At 18.1% G+C, this 24934-nt stretch overlaps 6 protein-coding genes across 6 annotated transcripts; all 6 read left to right on the plus strand.

Annotated features, from left to right (window-relative positions):
- Window positions 1-505: 505 nt before the first annotated feature.
- Window positions 506-1476, plus strand: MKS88_001736 (uncharacterized protein; the record flags this gene model as incomplete). Its single annotated transcript, XM_067214690.1, has 2 exons — window positions 506-592; window positions 718-1476. 2 exons carry the CDS (start codon window positions 506-508, stop codon window positions 1474-1476), a joined length of 846 nt encoding a protein of 281 aa, XP_067074622.1.
- Window positions 1477-4770: 3294 nt separating this feature from the next.
- On the plus strand, window positions 4771-5717 carry MKS88_001737 (uncharacterized protein; the record flags this gene model as incomplete). The annotated part of the gene is made up of 2 exons (XM_067214692.1): window positions 4771-4857; window positions 4980-5717. 2 exons carry the CDS (start codon window positions 4771-4773, stop codon window positions 5715-5717), a joined length of 825 nt encoding a protein of 274 aa, XP_067074623.1.
- Window positions 5718-7696: 1979 nt separating this feature from the next.
- On the plus strand, window positions 7697-8651 carry MKS88_001738 (uncharacterized protein; the record flags this gene model as incomplete). Its single annotated transcript, XM_067214693.1, has 2 exons — window positions 7697-7780; window positions 7908-8651. 2 exons carry the CDS (start codon window positions 7697-7699, stop codon window positions 8649-8651), a joined length of 828 nt encoding a protein of 275 aa, XP_067074624.1.
- Window positions 8652-11314: 2663 nt separating this feature from the next.
- MKS88_001739 (uncharacterized protein) lies at window positions 11315-12224 on the plus strand (the record flags this gene model as incomplete). Its single annotated transcript, XM_067214694.1, has 2 exons — window positions 11315-11401; window positions 11526-12224. 2 exons carry the CDS (start codon window positions 11315-11317, stop codon window positions 12222-12224), a joined length of 786 nt encoding a protein of 261 aa, XP_067074625.1.
- A 4908-nt stretch (window positions 12225-17132) lies between these two features.
- Window positions 17133-17978, plus strand: MKS88_001740 (uncharacterized protein; the record flags this gene model as incomplete). The annotated part of the gene is made up of 2 exons (XM_067214695.1): window positions 17133-17219; window positions 17340-17978. 2 exons carry the CDS (start codon window positions 17133-17135, stop codon window positions 17976-17978), a joined length of 726 nt encoding a protein of 241 aa, XP_067074626.1.
- A 5153-nt stretch (window positions 17979-23131) lies between these two features.
- MKS88_001741 (uncharacterized protein) lies at window positions 23132-24407 on the plus strand (the record flags this gene model as incomplete). Its single annotated transcript, XM_067214696.1, has 3 exons — window positions 23132-23161; window positions 23353-24090; window positions 24264-24407. The coding sequence occupies 3 exons, from the start codon at window positions 23132-23134 to the stop codon at window positions 24405-24407; spliced, it is 912 nt and encodes a 303-aa protein (XP_067074627.1).
- Window positions 24408-24934: the final 527 nt, after the last annotated feature.

The raw sequence follows: 24934 nt of genomic DNA on the forward strand, positions 1-24934 counted from the left end.
ATTATTAGCAAAGAAAATTTTTTAAATTACTTGTTATTACCTCAATATGTGGAATAATATATTATCTATATTCTATATATTTTATAGTGTTTATATTGTATATATTCTATATAAACTTAATATTTATATAAACTAGGTATTATTATATTTTCTTTTCCTTTTATTATTTAGATTAATGATAAAGTATTATTTAATTATTCTATTGCATTAAATTATTAAAATGTATAATGTGAATATACTTGAAACAATTAAAATTATTTATTTTAATGAAAATTAGTTTTCTAAAGGTAAAATTAATATAAAATTTTAATAATATATATTTATATTCATTTATCTTTGTGTCTATTGTCAAAAACACTATTGTTATTTATATTATGTTTTTATGGGGAGATAATAAAATTTTTTTTTTTTTTTTAATTAATATGGTATCCTTTATTATTATATGTATATACATTATTACTAATTTTTTTTGTACTGAATATATTGCAATATTGATATTTTAAAAATGAAACAAAAAATTAAGTTACTTTTCTTTATTAAAATTACTCTCTTTATATATTTAAATTGGATATGCCATTTTATCATTGATGTGGTTTGATAAAATTATTTGCTCGTAATTACATTATTTTTATTTTTTGTGATTAATTTTTGTTTACACTGTTTTTTATCTTGAGAATATTTATTAATATACATAATATATATTTACATTTTTTGTAGAGCGTGTTAAACAAATCTCCTTATAAGAAGAACGACAATGGAGGTAAACTATCCATAAGAACTTATAGATTACTAACGAAACGTAAACAGGATAGGTATTTACATTTTATGCGGTTAAATGAAAAGATGCAGAATAATGAAGAGTACGAAAAAAAGGATATAACTAATAACGAAAATGGAGTCAAAAGAATAAACAGAACATCGTATAAAAATTCATTAAACACTGATGATGAATATAAACACTATAAGAGAGATAAATCTTATATATTTGAAACAAAAAAATATTCTTATCTTGAAAAAAAAATATTCAAAGATCTTGATTTTTTTAATTTTCTTAAAAACAACAAAACAATTAGTGATAAAACTTACAAAAAAGTAATACTTAAAAAGTGTGGATTAAGATTTTCATTACCTTTATTATTGTTAATACTCTTATTAGTATCACTTGCAATAGGTCGTTTTTGGAATAGTGGACTTATAAAAGGGGCATTTTCAGTAGTGACCAACATCTATGGGGATGAAAATTGGATCTCCCATTTTGGCTCATGGTTAAAGAGTACCTCACCTTTTTCTGAGTTGTTCAAAGTTATGAAAGATCAAAAAGTTGTACACAAATTTGTAACGAATTTTTTTGGTTATTTAATATATGTTGTACCCATTATTTTATTGGGATTTATTTTTATTTTAGCGGTTGTTTATTATCATAAGAAAGTTAAGAAATATGAAAGAATTAAATTCAGGAAAAGGCTAAATGTATAGTATGGGATATATTTCTGTAATTATATCTTTAATAAAACTAACGTCTTTAATATCTATAGGTATATATATATATATATGCTATACTTATAATTTCTTAATTTTTATAAATGCACGTTCTTGCATATATCTTTTTTTACATACAATAGTCAGGATATAGGATCTTATATTTTTTGAGAATTTGAATTTTATAATATTTTTAAATATGTATTTTAATGAATCGTTTAAATTTAATTAGATATTATATTTCATTGTATATATATATATATATATATATATTTCTATATAATGTATATGCCTGAGCGTTATATCAAATATAAAATAGAACAATTCATGTAATTTTATTGATGTCTTATGTTAATTTACATTTGAACAATTATAAAGGATGCCTTTTAATATTTTTCCTTTTTCTGTTTAAAATTATTATTTGTTGGCGAAATTAAAAAAAATTATTATTGTTTTAAAATTGAAAATAAATGTGTCCTTTTTTTTTTCAATATATTCAATCGTATATATTTTGTAGTATTGATATAAATAAATATATATACCTATATATATTATACTTTTAAATAAGCCGTAAAAGTTATATTTTTGTATAAGAAAGAATAAGTACAACAAAAGATTACTTTAATACAAAGGGAGTATCAAATCATATTAATAAAACTGAGTGTTACGTGTATATGAATGAATCATTATATAAGCATTTTGATTTGTTTAATAAATAATGCAAGAAAACCACGAGAAAAGTATGCGTATTTAAAAATATTAATATTTTACATTTATTATAAATGTAAAATAAATTTTTAAAGAAATAAATAGATTTTTAAGAACTAAGTATATATTATAATAATCAAATTAACTGGGTTTTATATCATTTTTCCCAATAACTTCTATATATGCATAATAACTCATAGTATCCTTGAACAAATAGTTTACTCTATGGATTAATTAGAAAAATAAGTAATTTATATAGAAATAAATACGACTAAAAATCATAATATTATAAACGGAACATGAATTATATCATTTAATCTATTCATTTGTAATATTATTTAAAATATATATTATTATAAGGACATGATATAGTGTTTAAATTTTAAGAGTATAGAAAAAAAAATGTAACATTTTTATAATAAATAAATTAAAGAATGATGCATTACTGAATACATGTGAATTAAATTTCCATTGTAGTTGTAAAAATATGTTCATTATTTCTAAGAAAAAAATATTGAAGGAAAAAATATGAAATACATTATATGGGTAAACAATGATCATTTTTTATTAAAGGACCAATACATTAATAAAAATGATATATTTATAGCAATGCAGTAACACAAATAATGTTGAATATTCATTTGAATAAGAGATATATTGCAAAATTAATATATTTATATATACGTATATTCTTAATACACATCATAGTTATTTTTTTATGAAGAAAATATAATATATTATGAATAAATTAATTGTATATCATACTTTATTTTTATAAAGTTAATCAGACAATTATATACGTAATTAATAAGGAAAAATATTCAAATGTAGGTTAAGAATAAATGAACTTTTATAAGATTGACAAATCCCTTATATAAGCAAATGTTTTATAAGATTTTTTTATAAATATAGTACATTTTTTTAATGGTCATATATATGTATTATTAAAAATTCTTAAATTGAGTTAAAGATTATTTTACAGGAAACATTTACTTTGAGTAAACAAATGAAACGATCAAATTATCATAAGAACAACTGATAACTAAATAAAAATCTCTGAAAATGTCACAACACTGTAAATAGATTAAAACAATAAAAATATTATGTTAATTTTTATAAATTTTTTTTTTTGCAATTTAAAAATAGTATTAAATATTTAATTGTTTTATCTAAGTTATAATTCGTTAATTACTTCTTTAAAAAAGTTATATTATAGAATAAAATATAATATTATTGTGTTACTTAATTGCCATAATAATTTGTACATATGTTATATTTATAACTATCTGTATGTCCGTTATGGTACATAAATTTCAGAATAATCTGAATACAACATATCTATTCTCATAAATATATTTTTAACAAAAAACTATTTATATATGTTAATTGTTTACATTAGATTTTCAAATTATGTACCTCATATTATGAAAGGGTTAAACAATAAAAACTAAATTATTAGCTTTAAAACTGTCAATAAAAAAATTACTAAAGCACATGTTTTAGTAAATTTTATAGTTGATCTCACTTATTTTCCTATGAATGTGTTATAACTTGTGTATCATTTTTATTTAAAAATTATTTAATTTGAAATATTATTAAATCGATGTATTAGCATGTAATATATCAAAATTAATTTTATTTTAATCCCTATTTTTTTTTTGTTTTCTTTTTGTATTAATATTTGTTCTCAATATATTTATAAAATTAAAAAAAAAAAAAAAAAAAGTTAGACTAATTAAAAATTACATAATTTAGAAATAAATGTATAAAACAAACACAATAAAAAATTAAATTTTTAAAAATTTATACAAAAAAAAAATGTTTTTTATTTTCCTTTAAAATATATATTTATTCATAGATTAAATAGTACTTTACAAGTTATATTCTCTAAATAAATTATAGTCTATAGCAGAATATATTTAGTTAAGTATCAATTTAGGAAAATATTATAGTTTATGTATTATAACTCTTTGTAATAACGCTTTTTTTATCGTTTATTATTACTATTATTATATTTTTAGAACAAAATATATTTTTTAACAATAATAAGCTTATTTTTATAATTATAATGGTATACATTTAGAATTATTATATAGAAAACTTAATGAAATTAGTTATTGTTCTCTTATTATATATAACAGTATAATATCTATATTCTATAGGTTATATATGATAAATGAAATCAATATTTCTAAATATTAAGAAAACTCATATTTTTATTTTTTTAAATTTGTTTAAAAGAAAAATTTATTCAATGCCTCTTCTAAGTGAAATAATTAACTTATACATTTTGTACATATGTGAATAAATTAAAATAATATAATTTTTAATAAATTTAAATTTTTAAAAATAATCTTATAAAATTTTATAATAGCTTTCTAAATGTATTTTTTTTTTTTTTTTTTTTTTTCTGTATTGCAAAAATGTACCATAGTAATATACATTTTATTACGTTTTTATAAAAAAATAACAAAAGAAAAATAAAAAAAAATAAACTTAGTAACTGTTATTATTACAAGTGTATTATATTAATGATTATTTTTTTGGTTTAATGTATATATTACAATATTAAGGAAATATAACATGGAACAAAAAATTAAATTACTCTTTTTTATTAAAATTATTACGTTTATTTATTTAACTCGGTTGTGTCTTTTTTATAATGATACAGTATAATAAAATTTTTTTATTATAATTTTTTAATTAGTGTTTTTTGCTTCTATTTTTATTATCTCTATTAGACTGAGATTATTTGTTTTTTTAAATAACATATATTCACTTTGTTTTTTTAGAATAATTTAAACAAGTTTTTGGGTGCAATAGAAAATTTTGATAGAATATTATATGTTAGAAATTATCGATTACTAGGACACAATGGAAAGGAAATATTTTTTAAAATTGGAGTGTCAAAGGAAGAGATACCATATTGTATTAAGAAAACGAATGAAAAAAGTAACAAAAATAAAATTTCATATTTATGTAAAAGTTCATTAACTAATAATGGATGGTCGAAGAAACCTATGAAATATAATAAAAAGATATTTAATACAACGCATTCCCATATAGAAAAGAATTTTTTGAATGCACTTGATAAAATGTGTTTTTTGAAAAAGATCAGAATAAATAATGATGAGACTTACAGAAAATTAAAAAATAAAAAATACAGATTACGACTTAGTTTCCTTTTATTAGTTTTTTTGTTTGTATTAATGATACCTGTACTAGATTCATCATTAACATATTGGGGACCCAAAAATGGGTTATTGGGGGCAATGGGATTATTATCAACGCGTACTCCTATATCAGGTTCGTGTTTAACTGGCGGTGATATTAAAGTAAGTGGGCTTATAGCAACATGGTTTCAACTAAGTGCTAAGAGTTTTATTGCAATAGAAACGACATTGAGTATTCTTTTATATTGTGTGCCTTTCTTGATATTAGCTATAATAATTTTATTAGTGGTTGTTTATTACTATAAAAATTCTATAAAAAATCAAAAAATTAAGTTTAAAGAAACGTTCTATGAATAATAAGATATACGTGTTTTTGTAAAGAAGCCTTCAATATAAAATAATATATATAATATCATTAATGATATATTTAGGAAACACACTCATAATTATTTATATATTATAAATATATTTTACATACCTTACCTACTTTATATGTTACAGTAAAAAAATATGCTATTTATTTTTTTTATGAATTAAAATATTCAACTTTTTCTCATTGTATATTTTATAGTATATTTTCATATAAATGAAATATTATAGATTAAAATATTTATGTTTTTGTTATTAAGTAGATTCTTAAAAAATATATACGTCTGTTTCTTAAGTTTAATTTATAATTGCATAATTCGTATGTAATTTTATTGAAGACGTAACTTAATATCTATTTTAACTATAAACAGTTCTGCTTCTTATATTTTGTGCATTTTAGTATAATGATTATGTGGTGTTTTAATTTAATAAGTATACTATTAGTATTATGTTAAAAATAAATATAAATATAAATTGTTTTGTATTTTTTAAAATTAAATAGTACATATTTTGTTGTACCGATATGCAATTTTTTTTTTTTTTTTTATTTCTTAATTCTTTTCAAGGAATTATAATATTTTATAAATAGAACAATTGTAAAAATTTTTATTTATGATGATTACAATAATTTCATGTGCATAAATTATATTTATAATTATCTGTTTGAGATTTCCAATATATAATAATATAAATATATGAAAAAAAAATTTTTTTTTTACTTATATTCGTTTTTAGGAAAATAATATTTATATGTACATTGATTACGGTTGATTATAAATCCGATGTAAAGTATATTCTTGATAATGTATGATTGTAAAATATAATATATAAGTTCAAAATTTGGTAAATTATAAATTATTAATTCATATATCTTAGGAACTCATAATTTTATTCCTTCTTATACCTTATTGTAAAATTATAAACTATATATTATTTTTATCTGTAAATTTATTTTATTACAAATATTATTAAATAAGCAAATTTGTTTCTGATATTTTTATTTATAGAACTATTTCTCAAAATTTATGTTTTTTCAAATTTTCATTTTTTTTTTTCGTCTTTCTTACTTCATTAATATTTGTTCATATAAATATATATATTTAAAAAAGGAAACTCTAAAAGGTTAAGTAGATATATTTAGAAATATATAATTTAGGAATAATGATATAATTTTAACCTATATATTAAAAACATATAATTTAAGGTACAAATGTAAAAAAATAAGTTTTATATACATTTGTAGTATCTATGTCTCGATAAATTAGGTAATATACAATGAATTTGTTTCTTTAAATATATTATAGATCGAAATATAAGGTTTTTTCTTAATCGCAATTTAAAACATGTTTTATAACAGATATAAGACAAAAAGTACTTAAAATTAAAGATTTCTTTCTTTGTAATTACTATTATTATATTTCTATAATAATAAATATTATTTAAAAATAACAATGACATTTTTCAGACTATTAAGTATATGAATTAGAAATATTAAATGGATAAGACTTTTGAAATTATTAAGTATCTCTTGAATTATAGGAAAAAGGATTATATCTGTAGTCTATACCATATATGTTGTAAAATATGTTTAATTCTTCTATATATAAAGAAATCATATATTTTTTATATCTTATTTTAAAACATACTAATAAAGTATTATATAATTGCTCTACTATAATAAATAATTAATTAATACATTTTAAATATATATAAATGAATTAAAATTATATTATTTTTTTAAAAGTTTATTTTTTATATATTGCATTAATACTATATAATTCTATTAGAGTTATTTTATTTTGTCTGTAATATAAAATGCTCTATAGTTATATATATTTAGCGTCTATTTCATGAATACGTAATACTAATTAAAAAAATAAATATAGCGCAATTAATCACTGAACGTATATAATGTTTTAATTAGTATTTTTTCATCTAAATATCTGACAATATTATGGTTATATATCATGGAACGAAAAAATAGGTTATTGTTTTTTATTACATTTGTAGCCTTTATTATAACTTGGATGTACTATTTTCAAAGTGATTTGGTATGATAATATTAATTACATATATTTGTATTATTCATATATTTAGTGCTTTACTTTTAACAATACACTTTTTTGTAATGAAATTATTTACTCTTTTAAATAACAAATATTTACATTATTTTATTAGAGTACGTTTAACAAATCCTTTTGTGAGATCTACAGACTTAACGGAAAATTAAATGCAAGAACATATAGATTACTAGCAAAATATAAGCATGATAAGAATTCAAATATTGTTGAACTAAAAGAAGGAATATCAAATAGTGGAATGTGCATAAGAAAATATTTTTCTAACAATGAAAGAGAGACCATAGGAAAAAAGAAACAATCAAATAGAGATTCATTAAATGATGATGGAGTCAAAGAAGAAGCTCTGAAAAATAAATCTTGTATCTTTGGAACAAAAAAATATTCCTATTTTGAAAATAAAATATTCAAAGAACTTGATAATGCTGAATATCTTGAAAAAAACAACAGAATTAGCGATAGAACATACAATAAAATAAAGTTTAAAAAGAGAAGATTACGTTTTTCTTTAGTTTTATTATTATTCATACTGATTTTAGTGGTACCCTTAATAGATTTATCCATTTATAATGTTTATGGTAAAGAGCTGTTAAGTGCATTGGGGTTGTTGACTTTAAGTACGGGTTATAGTGGTTATTTTCCTGAAGTAAGTGGATCATTAAAAGCTCCATTAGGCTTAAAAGATTCGATGTTCAGAGAAGTAATAAGAGTTCCAACTATTATAAAATATTGTATTCCTATATTAATAATATTTGTCGTACTTATGTTAAGTATCGTTTATTACTATAAAAAAGTTATGAAATATGAAAAAATTAAATTCATGGAAAAATTAAAAGAATATTAAAGAATATGTTTATTTCTTTAATGAATGTTTCAAATTGAAGTAACCAAAGTAGTTTCTGTAATGATGTAAATAATAAACATAGCCAAAATTGATTATATTTTATAAATTATTCTCCGTGTACCTAGTCTTTTTAATGGATATCAGTAAAATATATGTTCTTAGTTTTTTGTAAATTTAAATGTTTTAATTTTTTTTTAATTTGTATTCTAATATACTATTTTAGCTAAATTGAAATTATACATACAATATTGTTTTTAAAACAGTTTCTCATAAAAAACTTATGTGTATGCGTTAAAATGTATATATATCAGGGAATTTTACACAAATTATAGGTATTATTGTGATAACTTATTTATTAAATATAGAACATTGTACCTTTTATTTTTTAGCGTGCTTAAGTTTAATGTTATTCTTCTTCGAACAACTAGAAAAACAATGTATTAGTATTTTTACATTAAGAATAAATGTATCTAGGTTTTTCTTTAATGGAACGATGTAAGTCTGTTTCATTGCATTAATATATATATATAACTTCATATTTATTCTATAAGATAAATTTTATGAGAAAATCATTATAAAACATATTTATTGTAAAGCATTTCTTAATAAAAATTTAGTTACTTTCTTCGTGTTTTAAAAGGAGAAATATAAAAATATAACAACATAATAACTTTATTAAATATAAGAGTATTTATTATTGCATAATAACTTAGAATTTATGAGCATTAACAATTAAAAAAATGGTTAAAATTATATATGATATTATTATTGTGCTTTGTTGAAGTGTTAATTCAATACTATATGATTTAATTAAATATATAATATATAGAAAATTTATAAATAAATGTAGTACATATACTTTTTGTTTTTTACATGATTATATAATTAAATTAAAGGATAAATCATAATCATTTATTTGTAGATAATATTCTTATATGACATTTTTTATTTGTCTTTGTTTTTATCATTATATCAAAATTTTTAATAAGTGTTATATATAAATAAAATAAAAATTTACATCATCTGTAATGAACATAAATGCATACTGTAATGTATTTATATAATTATATGTAGCTTAATATTTATATAAATGTTATATTTTTTACTATTGTCTAAAAATGCATTAACATTTAATATAATTTGAAGATGCATAATAATATATTTAATTTTTATTGGTATTAGTAATTTCTTTAAATTAAAAATATAAAATGTTTAATTAAAATAAAATAAAAAAAGAAAAGAAATGACTAATTAAACATAATTTATAAATAAATGATGCTCTTTTTGGTTTTCAGTTATATTTTTATAAAATATATATTAAAATGTTACTATTTTTTTTTTTTATGAATATTATTTATTTAAGATTAATAAATAAGTTTTCCCGCGGAATATTTTTGCCAATAATTTTCTTTCATTAAATTTACTTTTTGTAGATTAAAATGAAATTTTATTATTATATTAATATATATTTTATTTATCTCTTTTTTATACAAATCAAAAAGTATTCTTTATTGAATGAAATAATGCATGCATATTTTTTTCATATTAAATGTATACTTATGACCTACATAAAATAAGATTAACACATAAGGATATTGTCGAATGATGAAATTGAAAATATTGATAGTAATAATTTTAACAAAAAAAATTAATTATAAATATTATTTTATATATTTTTTTTTCATTAATATCTCTTACCATAATTTATTAAAATATATATTCCATTTAATTAGTGAGTATATACAAAAACATATGGAATAATTCTTTTGTGACAATACATTTTTTTTTTTTACTGTATTAATATTTCTTCTAAATATATATAAACATTTAAAACAAAAAACATAAAAAATTTAATTAGATACATATGAATATTTTTTGTTTAGAAATAACTGTATATATTAACCTTATTTAAAAATTACAATATTCTAAAAATTATAGTGAAAAAAAAAAAAAAAAATTTTAATTTGTCTTTGAAAAATATATTTTTTTTTACGTTAAGTCGTACCTAATAACTCCTTTTTTAATATATAATAGAACACAAAAAGTTCAGATTTTAGAATTAAACATAATAGAAGTTTTACAGCTTATATTTTTTATTATTTAATAATAATATTGTTATATTAACTATTATTTTTCAAAAATAATAAAGGGCTTTTCCAAAAATTAGTTTTTATTAATTTTGAGTTTTTAATAGGAAAACTTTTTCAAAATTATCATTTATTCATTTATAGCAAAGTACAATGTATTATTTATATTATATACGTTCTACATTTTGAATAAAATGTATATTTTAGAATTTTACGACAAATATATATTTTTTTATTTATTTTCTTTTGAAGAGAATATAAAAATTATTTATTTAAGGCACTATATTAAATTACTAAAATATATATTTTGAATATATATGATTGAATCTAAATAATAATACTCTAATAAAATTTAGTTTTTTATAAATAATATTATTATAAAAATTTAATAATATATTTATAAAGATATTTTTTCTTTTTTTATAATATAAAATATATTATAGTTATATAACTATTATTAAGTTCTTATTGAAAAAAATGTTAAAAAAATAAAAATACATCTGTTCACTGGAAGTATATTACATTATTATTGATTTTTTTCTCAGTAAATATATTATAATATTTTATATGTACATCATGGAACAAAAAATTAAGTCACTCATATTTTTAGAAATTGCTACTTTGATCCTTTTAACGTGGATAAGTAATTTTATCTGTGTTGAGGTATGATAATACTATTCAAGGATATTTGAACTATTTATACTTTGTGTTTTTTATTTTTAGTAATATTTTTTTTTTACCATAAATTGTTTTATTATTTTAAATAATATATGCCTTGTCTTTTCAGAGTACGTATAATAAGTTACTGGATAAAAATTACAGTCATTGTAAAATATTCTCTACAAGAAGTTATCGATTATTAGCAAAATGTGTACAAAATGTGAATTCAAGTATTATAGATTTAAAAGAAGAGATACGGAATAATGGGAAGCTCCCTCCCCAAGATATATCTAATAATGAAAAAGGTATCAAAGGAAAAAAGAAACCGTTCAATAGAAGTTCGTTAAATAAGACAAAATTCTATGCAGAAGTCACAGACTATGATAATGCAATGTTTGATGGAAAACATTTCCATTATGAAAAAAAATGGATCGATAAAAAAAATTATGACAATTTTGTTAAAAAAGATAGGGGAGCAAGATATATGGCCTTACGAAAATTAAAATATACAGGATATAGATTAGTTTTTGCTATATTTTTTGTTTTTCTGTTGTTCGGAATAGGATTACCAACAATACAGTTTACAGAGGTTTTCAATAATATAGGTACATTTTGGACGAGTACACTGGGGCTTCCGTCTATAAAGGACTGGGGAGCTCCAATAAGCAGAGTACTTCCAGATGTTATATTAGATAATTCCTTTCTTATATCATATGTTATTTCTATAGTTTTGTTAGTTCTTGTAATTGTATTACTGGTTCCTAAAATCTTTATAAATAATGAAAAATATAAGAAGCTTAAGTTGAGGAAGGAGAATTATGGATAATATATAATAATATGATATATATAGAAAATTATTTAATGTGAAGTTTTACATGGAATATATTTAAGCATGTACTTTATAAACATATTGAAATTACATAAATTTTACGAATAAAGATATATATACTTGATCTTTTTGATATGTATCAATAAAAAAAAAAAAATTCTTAAATTTTATATGAAATATAATGCTTTAAAATTGTTCAAGAGATATTTTAATATATTGTTTCAATTTATCTACATATTATGTTTTAATAAATGTATTTAAAAATATTTTTATGTAAAATATATATGTTCATTTTAAACATAATATATAATATATATAATTTAATAGAATAACTAAAATTTATGTTTGAACTAAAAATTGACGAATTCCGTTTTTTTATATTCATGTCTAAAGATATCCATTGTTGGAACAACCATAAAAATGTGTCATTAGTTTTAAATTAAATATATATATGTATCTTCTTTTTTATTTAATTAAAGAATATAAATATATTTTTCTGTATATATATATATATGTACATATATATATTTTTTTTTCATTTAAATCGAACTTAATTATAATTCTATAAAATAATTTTTATTGGTAATGAATAAAAAAGCATATTTGTGGTATAAAAATTATTAGTTGATGTTCTTTTTTTTTTTTGAATAATGTAAAAAGGAAATTATAAACATATAATAAAATAGAATTCTTATTAAATATTGAATACATATAATGGTTTAATACTACCAGAATTCTAAAATATTACAGTTAAACAAGAAGTTGATTCAAATAATTATTTATTAAGTTTACTTAATTTGGAATTAATTCAATTCAGAATAAATTAACTGAATATATATTATATTGAAAATATATGTTTATATGTATATATATATTTTTAAATTCTTTATAGGATTAAACCATCGGATTAAGTGTTATAATAAATTAACATATAATGCATAGAAATACCTTTTCTTTCCTTTTTGTAATAACTAATATTATCGGTATAGCCATTGTAATTTGTTTCTTAATGGGAACAATTTTGTTATTTTACATTTATTTTAAAGAAAATGCTATATTCCATTTTATATTATGAATATATTTTAAGTTATCATTTATAATTCATTATTCTTAAAATGTTATAATTTAAAAATAATAATTTTATATATGTTTACTCCTTTCATTTGTATATTAGTTTAATCCAATTGGATCATATATAAGTAAAAATAGGAAAAGGAAAAATGATATAAGTATAATATCCCTTAATTAAATACGTAACAACTATTAAGGAGAACCATAAACATACTCGTAGTTATTAGAAAGGGAGGAGAATTATAGTAGTTTATAAAGTAAAATGAGCTTCATTTCATAAGTGTTATACAGAATATGAAAAAATAAATTTTAAAGATATTAAAAATAGTACACAATTGGGATAAATAAACAATTCTATTATATATGCATAATTAAAAAACAATAATAAAAAAAGGGATATAATTAAAATGTATTCCTTTTTTTTTTTTTTAATTTTTATATTTATTTGTATGTACAGTTTTTTACATTTTTTAATAATAATATTATTTAAATTTTTGTTTTAATATATTTTTTTAAATTACTATAATTTTTTTACACTGCATTATTATTTCTTTTATATAAAAAGATATATTTTATTTTGATATTTATTAATAATTAATGGCTTTAATACACCATGAGTTGTCGTAATATATTGTTAAAATATTTTTATTTATTTTAATTATACTTAAGAAATAGTTTAATAAATTCATTTATTGATTTGTTAAAGCTTCAAATATATGAAATATGTTACGGTTATAATTAATATAAAAAAAATTTGCATTCATAGATATAATAATTAAATTTAGAATAAGTGAATTAGCAAATAAAATAGTTCCCATAAATATTTTTCAAAAGGTAGTATCAATGTAACTCATAAAATAATAATTTTAATATTTGTTCATTTTTATAAAAAAAGATAAATATAGAATTAAGATTAATGATTGTGTTATCATACATATGAAGATGTTTTGGATTCTTGTTAATACTTATTTATTCTTATTTTATCGTATTTTTTTTGGTAAAATAATATTTCATTTGATGAACACTGCTTTTATATATATATAAGATGAAATTAATGAATAATATGAACTCTATATAATATGGGACTTTTATTATACATATACTTAAATAAATTTGAGTACGAAAGATATTAATTAACTGTTTTATTAATATATATTATTTATTAGAGGATTATGTTATATATATAAATAAAAAAATATATTAAAAAAAGTTCATTATTAAAAATATGAATACAATTATTTTTATTCAAAAAAAAAAAAAAAAAAACGAACAACGTGAAATAGGAAGAATTATATGCAGAAATTAAAACTTAACCTTAAAAAATTATATGTTACTATTGTTAAGTATCATAATTAGAGATAAATTTAAAAAAGGTGTTCTATAAGTAATTATTATATGAAAAAACTTTCATTATTTAATTTTACAATATTAAAAATAAATTTTAATCTTATAGTTACAGAAAAATTATGTGTAAAATAAAAAGAAAGAACTTATAAATAAATCTATTGAATAATATTAAAAGATATATTAAACATTCAATTAAATATCAAAATCTTGGAGTAAATAAAATTTTATTTATCATTGATATATATAGAATTTTTCATATAATTGATAAACTAATATAAATCATGTAATTCTGTTTAACATATATATTGCGTATTTAGTTTTTAGGACTTTAAAAGAACTTATTATATACCATTAATTTAATTTATTAAATATTTTTTTTATGTTTTTTGTAAATTTTGTTTTAATTATTTATTATATTTTATCTAATATACTTTTTATAAAATTCGTTTATTAATTTGTTGAAAGGTACATTGCCATACTACATGAGATTTTAATCATTTTAAATGGGATTATTTTGCTATAGTCTATAAGAATTTTTGTAGTAAATATTTTTATTAACCAGATTTAATTTTTCTAATATGTACTATATATTTTATGTTTTAAAAAAATATGTATAAATATTATATGAAATAAATTTATGAATAGAAAAAAAGATTTAGTAATAAAGAAAAAATTATATTTTATTATTTTAGTTTTTATGGTAATTCTCTCGTTATATAATTATGCATTCATAAAATAAATTATGCATAATAATTAAAAACTAATTCTCAATATATGAGGAATGAAATTATGAAAAAGAAAAATAAATAACACTGCATTATTGCAATTGATAGTCATAGGTGAATTAAATTTATTTTATAAAATAATATATATAAGATGTTACGAGTTTCGTTAGGATTTTTCTTTTGTATTTTTTACTTTCGTGTTAAATATAATGTACTTATACTATAATTAATAAAAAATGTATGTTTTTAATTTTGATACTTAAGTAAATATTCGTATATATAAGACTAATGAAATATAATATTTAACTTTGTTATTTGATTTAGTAGTACAAAATTTTATCTAAAAGCAAAAATTAATATTTTTAATATTATACGAAAATATTAATATAAATATGAATGAATACAACAGAAATATATCTATTTATCAGTTAGTGAATCTTAAATATGTAGATGATCTATGGATTAATATTTTACGTTATTCATATAATTGTATGTAATTGAATTAAATTGGAAAAAATTTGTATTAACTATATAACTATTTAATTTTACTTATTACATAATAGTCATTATAGTAAGTATATTTTAATTATAAAAAATTTAATATAGTTTTTCTTATAAAAAATGAATTTATTAATTTGTAAAAGAATTATTTGTTTAATTAATTAATTTCGAATAATTATAAGAATTTAAATGTAAAATGTTATTAGACATAAAAGAATAACAAAAAAACAATTTATTTATTTTATATATATTAAGTTACTCTCATGTAGAAAAATATATACTACCATTATAAATATAAAAAAATACAATTAAAAATTTTTTTTTTATAAGAATATTAAACTTTAAAACAAGTTACTTATTATATATTATGAATTTTTTTTACTTTTTATATTGATATTTCTTCAATATATATATATATGATTAAAAAAATAAAAAAAAATTGTATAAGTTTAAAAATATTCATAAGGTAAGAATTGTACAGGTTATACATAATTAAAAATTATAAGTCTCAAAAGTTATAATACAAAAATAAAAATACCTTCATAATTTACCATTAAAATATATATTTTTTCTTAGATACATTAGCATGCTCATATTTGATTTTTTTAAATATATTACAGACTATGAAACAGTTCAAATATTTACATTTTATTTAAAGCAATGTTTTAAGTGACATAAGAAAAAACGTTGTAAAAAATATTTCTTTTCCAGTATCATTATTATTATGATATAGTTATAATATTTTATCATAAGTAAGCACATTTTCCATAATTCAATATTAATAATATCAGTATTATTAATAGAAAAACACCATTAAAATTATTCATTGTTTTCTTAGTATAATGTACAACATAATATCTAGATTTCGTATATTATGTCTGCTCTATTAATGCTATATATAAAAATATTGAGAAATCATATATATATATATATATATATTTTTTAATTGTATTAAATTTAAAATTATTTAATTGCTCTACTACATTACATTATATATTTATGAATAAATTAAAATTATATTATTTTCATTAAAGTTATTTTTTTGAAAATACTATTTGTATATAAATAGCATAATTCATTTTTAATATTATTCTTCGATTGTGCTGTAAAATGAATTATAGATATTTCCATTTTATTGAGTTCATATAAAAACGTAGAAAATTTTACAAAATAAATAAAGCTTCCTATACCATTAAGTACATATTATATAATTGTTAATTTTTTTAATATTAAATACATTTAAAATTTAAAGATTTATATAATGGAACAGAAAATTAAGTTACCCCTTTTTATTATGATTTGTTCGTTTATAGTTTTAAGTTGGATATATTATTTTAATCATGATATGGTAGGATGATTTTATTTAGATATATTTATATTATTCGTGTCGTTTTGTTTTATTTTTATTAATACTTGATTCACTGTAAAATTATTTATTCTTTTGAAAATTGAATATTTGATTTTTTAGTGTACCTTCAATAAATATTTGTATGGAAAAATCAATATTGATGAAACAAAAGATATAAGAATTTGTCGATTACTATCAAAATATAAGCAAGTAAAGGATTCAAATATTAAATGGCTAAAAAAAAATATAGAACCTATAGAAGATTACGCAAAATCGGGTATTTCTAACAATTCTACAGTAGAAAAAGAAAAAAATAAAAAACCAATTCAATGCTCATTAAATAGTGCAGGTCAATATGGAAGGACTAAAAAAAGTAAATCTTCTGTATATAATAAAGGAAATTCACATTTTGAAAAAAGAGTGTTAGACAAAATATATTATAAAAATAAAGTCAGGAATTTTATGAATGATGATTTTTTGTTTTTAAAAAATGATATAAAAGTTAACAAATGTATTATCTTTGCTGTAACAGGCTTCTTTTTAATAACTGGAATAATAGGAGCTGCTTCCATATTATATAATCTTGATAAAGTAACAGGTACTTTTACATTGGACTGGATTGAAGGAATGAATATATTATGTTCTATATTCGTGCTTATAGCTATTATAATAATGCTTTATCTCCACAAAGAAATTGTAAAATATGGAAAGATAAAACATATAAAGTTTAAAATGCATAATACGGCATATCCTGAATGAAAAATAACTATTTATAACTGTAAGTTTCTATAAATTGTTATGCTCTATAACCAAATAAAAAACATATCTATAATCTCTTATATCTAATAAATCCATATGCACACGTCTAGTCATTTTGATCTTTAACAGTGTAAATATACACTTTAATTTTTTTTCTTAATTTGAATGTTTTAATGTTTTCTACTTAGTACATTAAAGACGTTTTCGGTTTAACAAAGTATTATAGTTAATATATATATTTCTCTATTATTCAAAAATATTTTGAAAATTATGTGTATGATCCCTAAAATTAATATATATAAAGGCACAATTTATATGATTTTGTTTATGCACTCTTCCATTATATTTTATTTATCTTATTTTATTTTTTTTTTTTTATATTTTTGTAAATCCATAATAGATTATTATTTGAGTAAATAAAATAAAGTATTATTCATAGAAAATTAAAAATGAATGTGTCTTGTTCTGCATTTGTTGAAAAAAGGTGAATGTATTATATTATATAAGCATATATATATATATACTTAAAAAAACTTTAATATTTATATATTATGTTTTATGAAAAATACGTTATAAAATGTAGTTTTTGTAAAAAAACATGCTAATGTATGTTTACTTTTCTTTGTTTATACGAAATAAATGTGATATTATAAATATATAATAAAATAATAATCTTTTTAAATATTAAATAATAATAATAGTGTACTAAGTTTGGTATTCTAGGCACTTAGAATTATATAAAGAGTTAAAAACATATATAATTTTATTATTGAACTTAATTTTGTTTTTATAAAGGTATGATATTTTATTCACATAAAAAATAATTTTATATTTATATTTTGAATAATAATAACAAAAAAATCGTATTATTTGACTATTTAATTATTCCTGGAAAAAAACAAAAAATAATTCATAAAATCATTATTTCATTATTTTGTTACCATAATTTTTATTTTAATTTTTAGTATTGCGTTATACTTTATTTACTAAATTAAAAAATTTACTGGAAGAACTATATAACCATATAATTATGAAAGTTTCGTTTATTTAGATGCTATCTTGGGTGTTTTTTTTTTGTATCATTTTATATCTGACATGAAATATTTAAATTATTTAGAAGTAAGCTTTCATTTTTATAATATATATGAAGAAAGTAATATTTGTAAAACTGTCTATATGATCAAGGATGAATATATAAAAATAGCTAAATAAGATATATTAATATTTTACTAAAATTTGATATATATACATAAATATTATAAAACATATATAACAAAAAACAATATAAAATATATTAAAATTTATGAATTTTGAAATTATTAAAAGGTATTATTTCCTTAGGAATACCTTTACAGATTTTTATTAGAGAATACTTTGTAGTAATAAAAAATATATTAACTAATATTGGAGGGTTAAACTATATACGATTCACCTACGTTATTCTGATACATATAATAACGTATATTTGAGAAATATAAATATTTTTAGAAGGACTATAGAAATCATATCACTATATTATATCCTAATAAATGAAAAAAAAAAATTAGCATTAAGCAAAAGGAAATATAGATCATTTACCATATTAATAAGAATTGTTATGTTACTATTAATAGTTTTAGCATTATTTATTTTTGATATTATCAATAATAATTCCATTCAAATTATTAATAGTGTATAACAATTTGTATTTTAGATTTTAATAGAAATTAGTATAATATAGATATTGAAAATTTGAGAGTACATTTTTTTTTTCTGAGTATTATTTTGCGCTTTTATCTCATATTTTCTGGAATAAGTAAAAGTAAACAGTTGTGGATAATATAGATTAACAAATATCCGAATTTATAAACCAATCGAGAAAGAAAACATAAAGTAGCAGAATAATGCATGCTAATTAGAATTTAATTTTTAGGATACTTTTAATAAGGGCATAGAATAAAAAAAATTAATTTATTTTTAAGGCTTGCATGAAGTGAGCTCAATGTCAAAGATAACTTATTTCCAACAATAAAGAAGAAGTTTATATAAAAAGGAAACCTTTGACAAGGCATAAATTAGTAAATTACATAAATAATATATAGATTGCTTATAATATAACATAGTAAATGTAACATCAAGTGATAACTTAATATATAATGAAGAATTTTTATAACGATAATGAAAAAAACGTAAAATAAAAGAAACGTAAATTTCGTGTATTGTTTATATTTGCATAATTCTTGTTGTTTAATATAGTAAATAAAGAAAATTCCTATTTAAAGTCATATGGAGTATTATGTATATGTATAGAAATAATATAATCATTATCATAATTAAATAAACTATAATGTACATGATAAATTATGATGTATTACAGATATTAATATATATGAAAATAAATATAAATACATCTTCACACTAACTATGGTAGTTGTAAAGAAATGTTTAATATAATGAGATCTATATAATATAAGAAGTAAGAGACTTTATTAAATGAGATCACTGAATTAAAAATATTATTCTAACTCAAATATTTTAATATACTAATTAATCAATTAATAATATATAATATATTATATGAATTTATTAATTTTACTTATTATAATCATTTATCTTACGATTTGTTTATAGGATAATACAAATAACTTTAATACACTAATATTATTTTTAATATATATATGTTTTTAAGTATAATAATTATGCCATATTTTTTCTTTTTTTTCGTAATTTGTTAATTTCTAAATATGCATAATTCATTGAATAATATTATTATTTATTCTAAGAATAAATCATCTTTTCATTAATATATATATTAATTTTGAATTATTTAAATACACTATATTTAATTATGTAATCCTTTAATATATTTTGTTTTAATTTATGTAACTACATATTAACGGTTTAGTAAATTGTTAGTGATAATATATATATAATTATACTACAATAAAAAATATAAAACCAATCTCTATTCTATTTTTAATATATATGGGAATACATATACATTTTTAAAAATTTATTTATGTTTTTATACTGAATATGGATATAATATTTGTGAAATCATAATTTTTTTAATTTAAAAGGCTAATTTTTTAATTTAATATAGTAAAAACTTATTATTCGTTTTGAGTTATACGAAAATAAAGTGGAATCATTATTCTTTATTGTATATCGATAAACTTATAAATATAATTTTAAGAATAAAAAGTGTTTTTATTTAATATAACTGAAAAAATGAAATCAAAATATAACAGTAAATTATTATATAATAATTTTTTTGTTCGAAGCTTTAATCTCATTTATATATATATATATATATATTTATAAACATCCTTATAATATGAGACAAATTTTGTGGAGTAATATATGATTTATATGAGTATATACGTTAATGATATATATTACTTTAATTTTCAAATAATAAATTTATCTTTAAATTATTAATAGCAATGTTATATAATTTTAAAGAACATATATATAATTTATAATTTATTTAAAAATAAACTGTTATAATGAGATAATAACATATTAAAAAATAATATTATTTTTAAAAATATCAATGAACCTTAAATATTTCAAATGATGTGAATATTAATTAGTAAAGAAATTGTTGATATATTGAGGAGAATGAATTTTTTTATAAATAAAGGATAGAGGAAATATATATATATATATAAACAAATTGAATCACTAATATTGCTTTGAATTATATGCTTGTTAAGTAAATTCAATATTAATAGTGACATAAAAAAATATGATTATATACATTATAAGAAAAAAAAAGAATAAATTGATAAAAAAAATATCAATATAAATTTATATATTTTTAATAAAAATAAATAATAGAATAAATATTAGAATTATATTATAAGTAATTATTTTTAATATCGATTATTCTTTCTGAATGATATACTAGAATTATTAAAGAATAGTATAGAGCATTTAATGTCAAGGATATATATTAAAATATGGGATATACTTAATATAATTTTAAATAATATAAGTGTAATGAGATACTATTTATTATACTTAATTAAATGTTTTTTAATATTTTCTTTACATTATGGAACTTAAGAACGTTAACATTGAAAAATACAACTTATTTATATATATTATGAAAAGTTCATATTATTCATTATTTTAAAGTTTATAAAGGAATAAAGTAATAAAATTATTTAAAAAAAAAAAACAAATCCATAAAATGTATATATAAGATATATATTTGTTAGTTTCCTTATATAGGGGACTAATAATCATTTTTATATATTATAACTTCTATAATAACTCTATTATTTTTTAACTTATTTGAGCATAATAAAAATGCATACAATTAATTAGAAATGTACATAATATTATATTTGTTCATATAGTCATATGTATGTTTGAAAAGTTATATTATAATAGTAGTAATCATTCAGTATAATAAACGGATGAAATGTAGAGATGCTGAGAAATTATTTTGAACATTGTAGTCATTTATTCTTAAGCAAATTTTAATGATACAGGGATGACTGTATGTTACTTTTTTTTAGTTCTTATTATAAAAATATTTTTAATTACATTATTTCAATATATATGAAAGATATTTATATAAGCAAATTACGTTAATTAATAGACAATTATAATTTGATTTTCTATTCATCTGTATACTCCTCATTATAAGTTATATATATCTGTAATTAATATAGTGAAAACGCATACTTACATGGGAAACAGTTGCCAAATTAATATAAAGATCATTTTTATAATGTTAAAGAATTGGCTTATTCTAATAAAATAAGTAATTGAAATGATGAATGAATATACATACATATATCTATTGGAATCATGTATTTTGTACATGTTTATAAAAAAGACTATTTACATTAAAAATGTAAAATATAGCAAGAATTGAAAAATATATATATAAATAAAATGTTTAAATATTATTTTTGACCATTTTTTTAAACATGTATTGATTATTAATTATTTTATATTATTATTATTTCTTTTTATTATTAAATATTTTTATTATATAATTGCATAATTATGTTTTTAAGATTTTTACATATTTTAAAATTGAGAAATACGTTTTTTCAAGAAATATTCTATTATTTATAAGAATTAAAATAAAATAAAATAAAATAAAATAAGAGTACACATATCGTGAGTTATAATTGTTTAAACATAAAAACTTAATGTCCTTAAATATTATTATTGTCCCGATAGTATATATTTTATCAAATACGATAAATGTTAATAATGTCGGATAAAGTGTATATTCATTAAAATATATTTTTTTATATCTCTTTACTTTAATATAATATAGGGCGTAGAAATAAAAAAAAAGATTATATTCAAGTAAAGGATTTATTTATTATAAATATATATATATTATTTATTTTTTATCAATTATCAGGATGGTTTAGGCATTTCACTTCCTTATACACTTAATTATAATAAACTAAATAATAATAAGCCCTATATATCCGATGATATATGTGGAAAATTAGACAATGAGTTAAATAATTACGATGGTGTTTTCGAATTTTGTGAGAATTATACAGGAATTTTCGAAAATTTTGCTAAATTGTCATTTACTGGTCAATCCAAACATGATTCTTGCACAATTGTGAAGTTCTGGATGTATGATCGTTTATTTAATTTACCATTTAGAGACAAAAAAGTCAATAATGATATTAGTGAGATTATTCTTAAGCTAAAAGAAAATTTTAATGAGCCTGATAAAGATAAAAAATGTGATTTATTTGATTTTCCTCATTTGAAGGATGATTTTGATAAAATGAAAAGTGTATACGATTATGCTACAAATTATAATACCATTGAGACATACCTGAATGATAAAAGATTTACATGCAATCAAAATTTGAGCAATTATATTAATCGAAATTATGAAATATATATTAATACAAAAAATAGTTGTAACAGTGATAATATAAAAAATAAGAAATATTGTAAAGTATTTGATTATATTAAAGGGGCTCATATAAATGAAAACCACCCTTTATCATGTAAAGTAAAAGGCTTAGAAACCATCATTGATATGGAAGGACATATTGTGATAAGTATGGAAAAAGAGTCATCTGCAATCTCAGAGCAAATAGATTCTATTCCATATTCTAATATTATCATGGCAGTTATTTTCCCACTTTTAGGAATTTTTTTCTTTTCATTCATTTTGTATAAAGTAAATACAAATCTTATGTAAAAATTAAATACTACATTTTAATTGTAATAATTTATATCATAAAATGTTAATTATTATTATAATAAAATTTAATATATCATATATTTTTAATTTTTAATTAGTTTACTACATTTAAATCATGGTTAAAATCACAATTATTGAAAAAAAAAAGAATTCAGGATTACGAAAATGAAGAATATATGCAAGAACATTTGAGTGAAAGTTATCGCACAGATGGACATCATATATATTATCATCCTTCATGAAATGTATAATAAAAAAATAAACATTTAAAATTGGTTGAACTTATACATGGAACATTATGATGCATTAAAAGCTAAATAATTTTAGAAAATTATTGCGAAATCAGATATTTAAAAGAATTAATATATATTAAAAAATATTACATGGTAATAATAAAAAATATATTGATATAATACATTAATATAAAAATATTATTGTTGAATGATTTGATAAAATTATGAGCCATTGGGATATGGGTAGATCAAAGGAGACTAAAAAGGACATATCTAAAAATGTAAATTCATAATACAAGAAAATTTAGAAAAACATATTCGTTCATAGAATGATAAAAACAATATAAATTACTTATATAATAAAAAAAGTAAAAATCTATATATATAATGAGACAGAATATAATACAGATATTCTACAAAATAAAAAAAAGTAAAAGAAGAAACATTCAGAAATTACATCATCTAAGAAGAATATATTATAATAAAAGTATAGAACATAATATTGTAATTTAATATAAAATAAGATATCAATTTGG

This window comes from Plasmodium brasilianum, chromosome 6, assembly GCF_023973825.1.
Source record: "Plasmodium brasilianum strain Bolivian I chromosome 6, whole genome shotgun sequence".
NCBI lineage: Eukaryota > Apicomplexa > Aconoidasida > Haemosporida > Plasmodiidae > Plasmodium > Plasmodium brasilianum.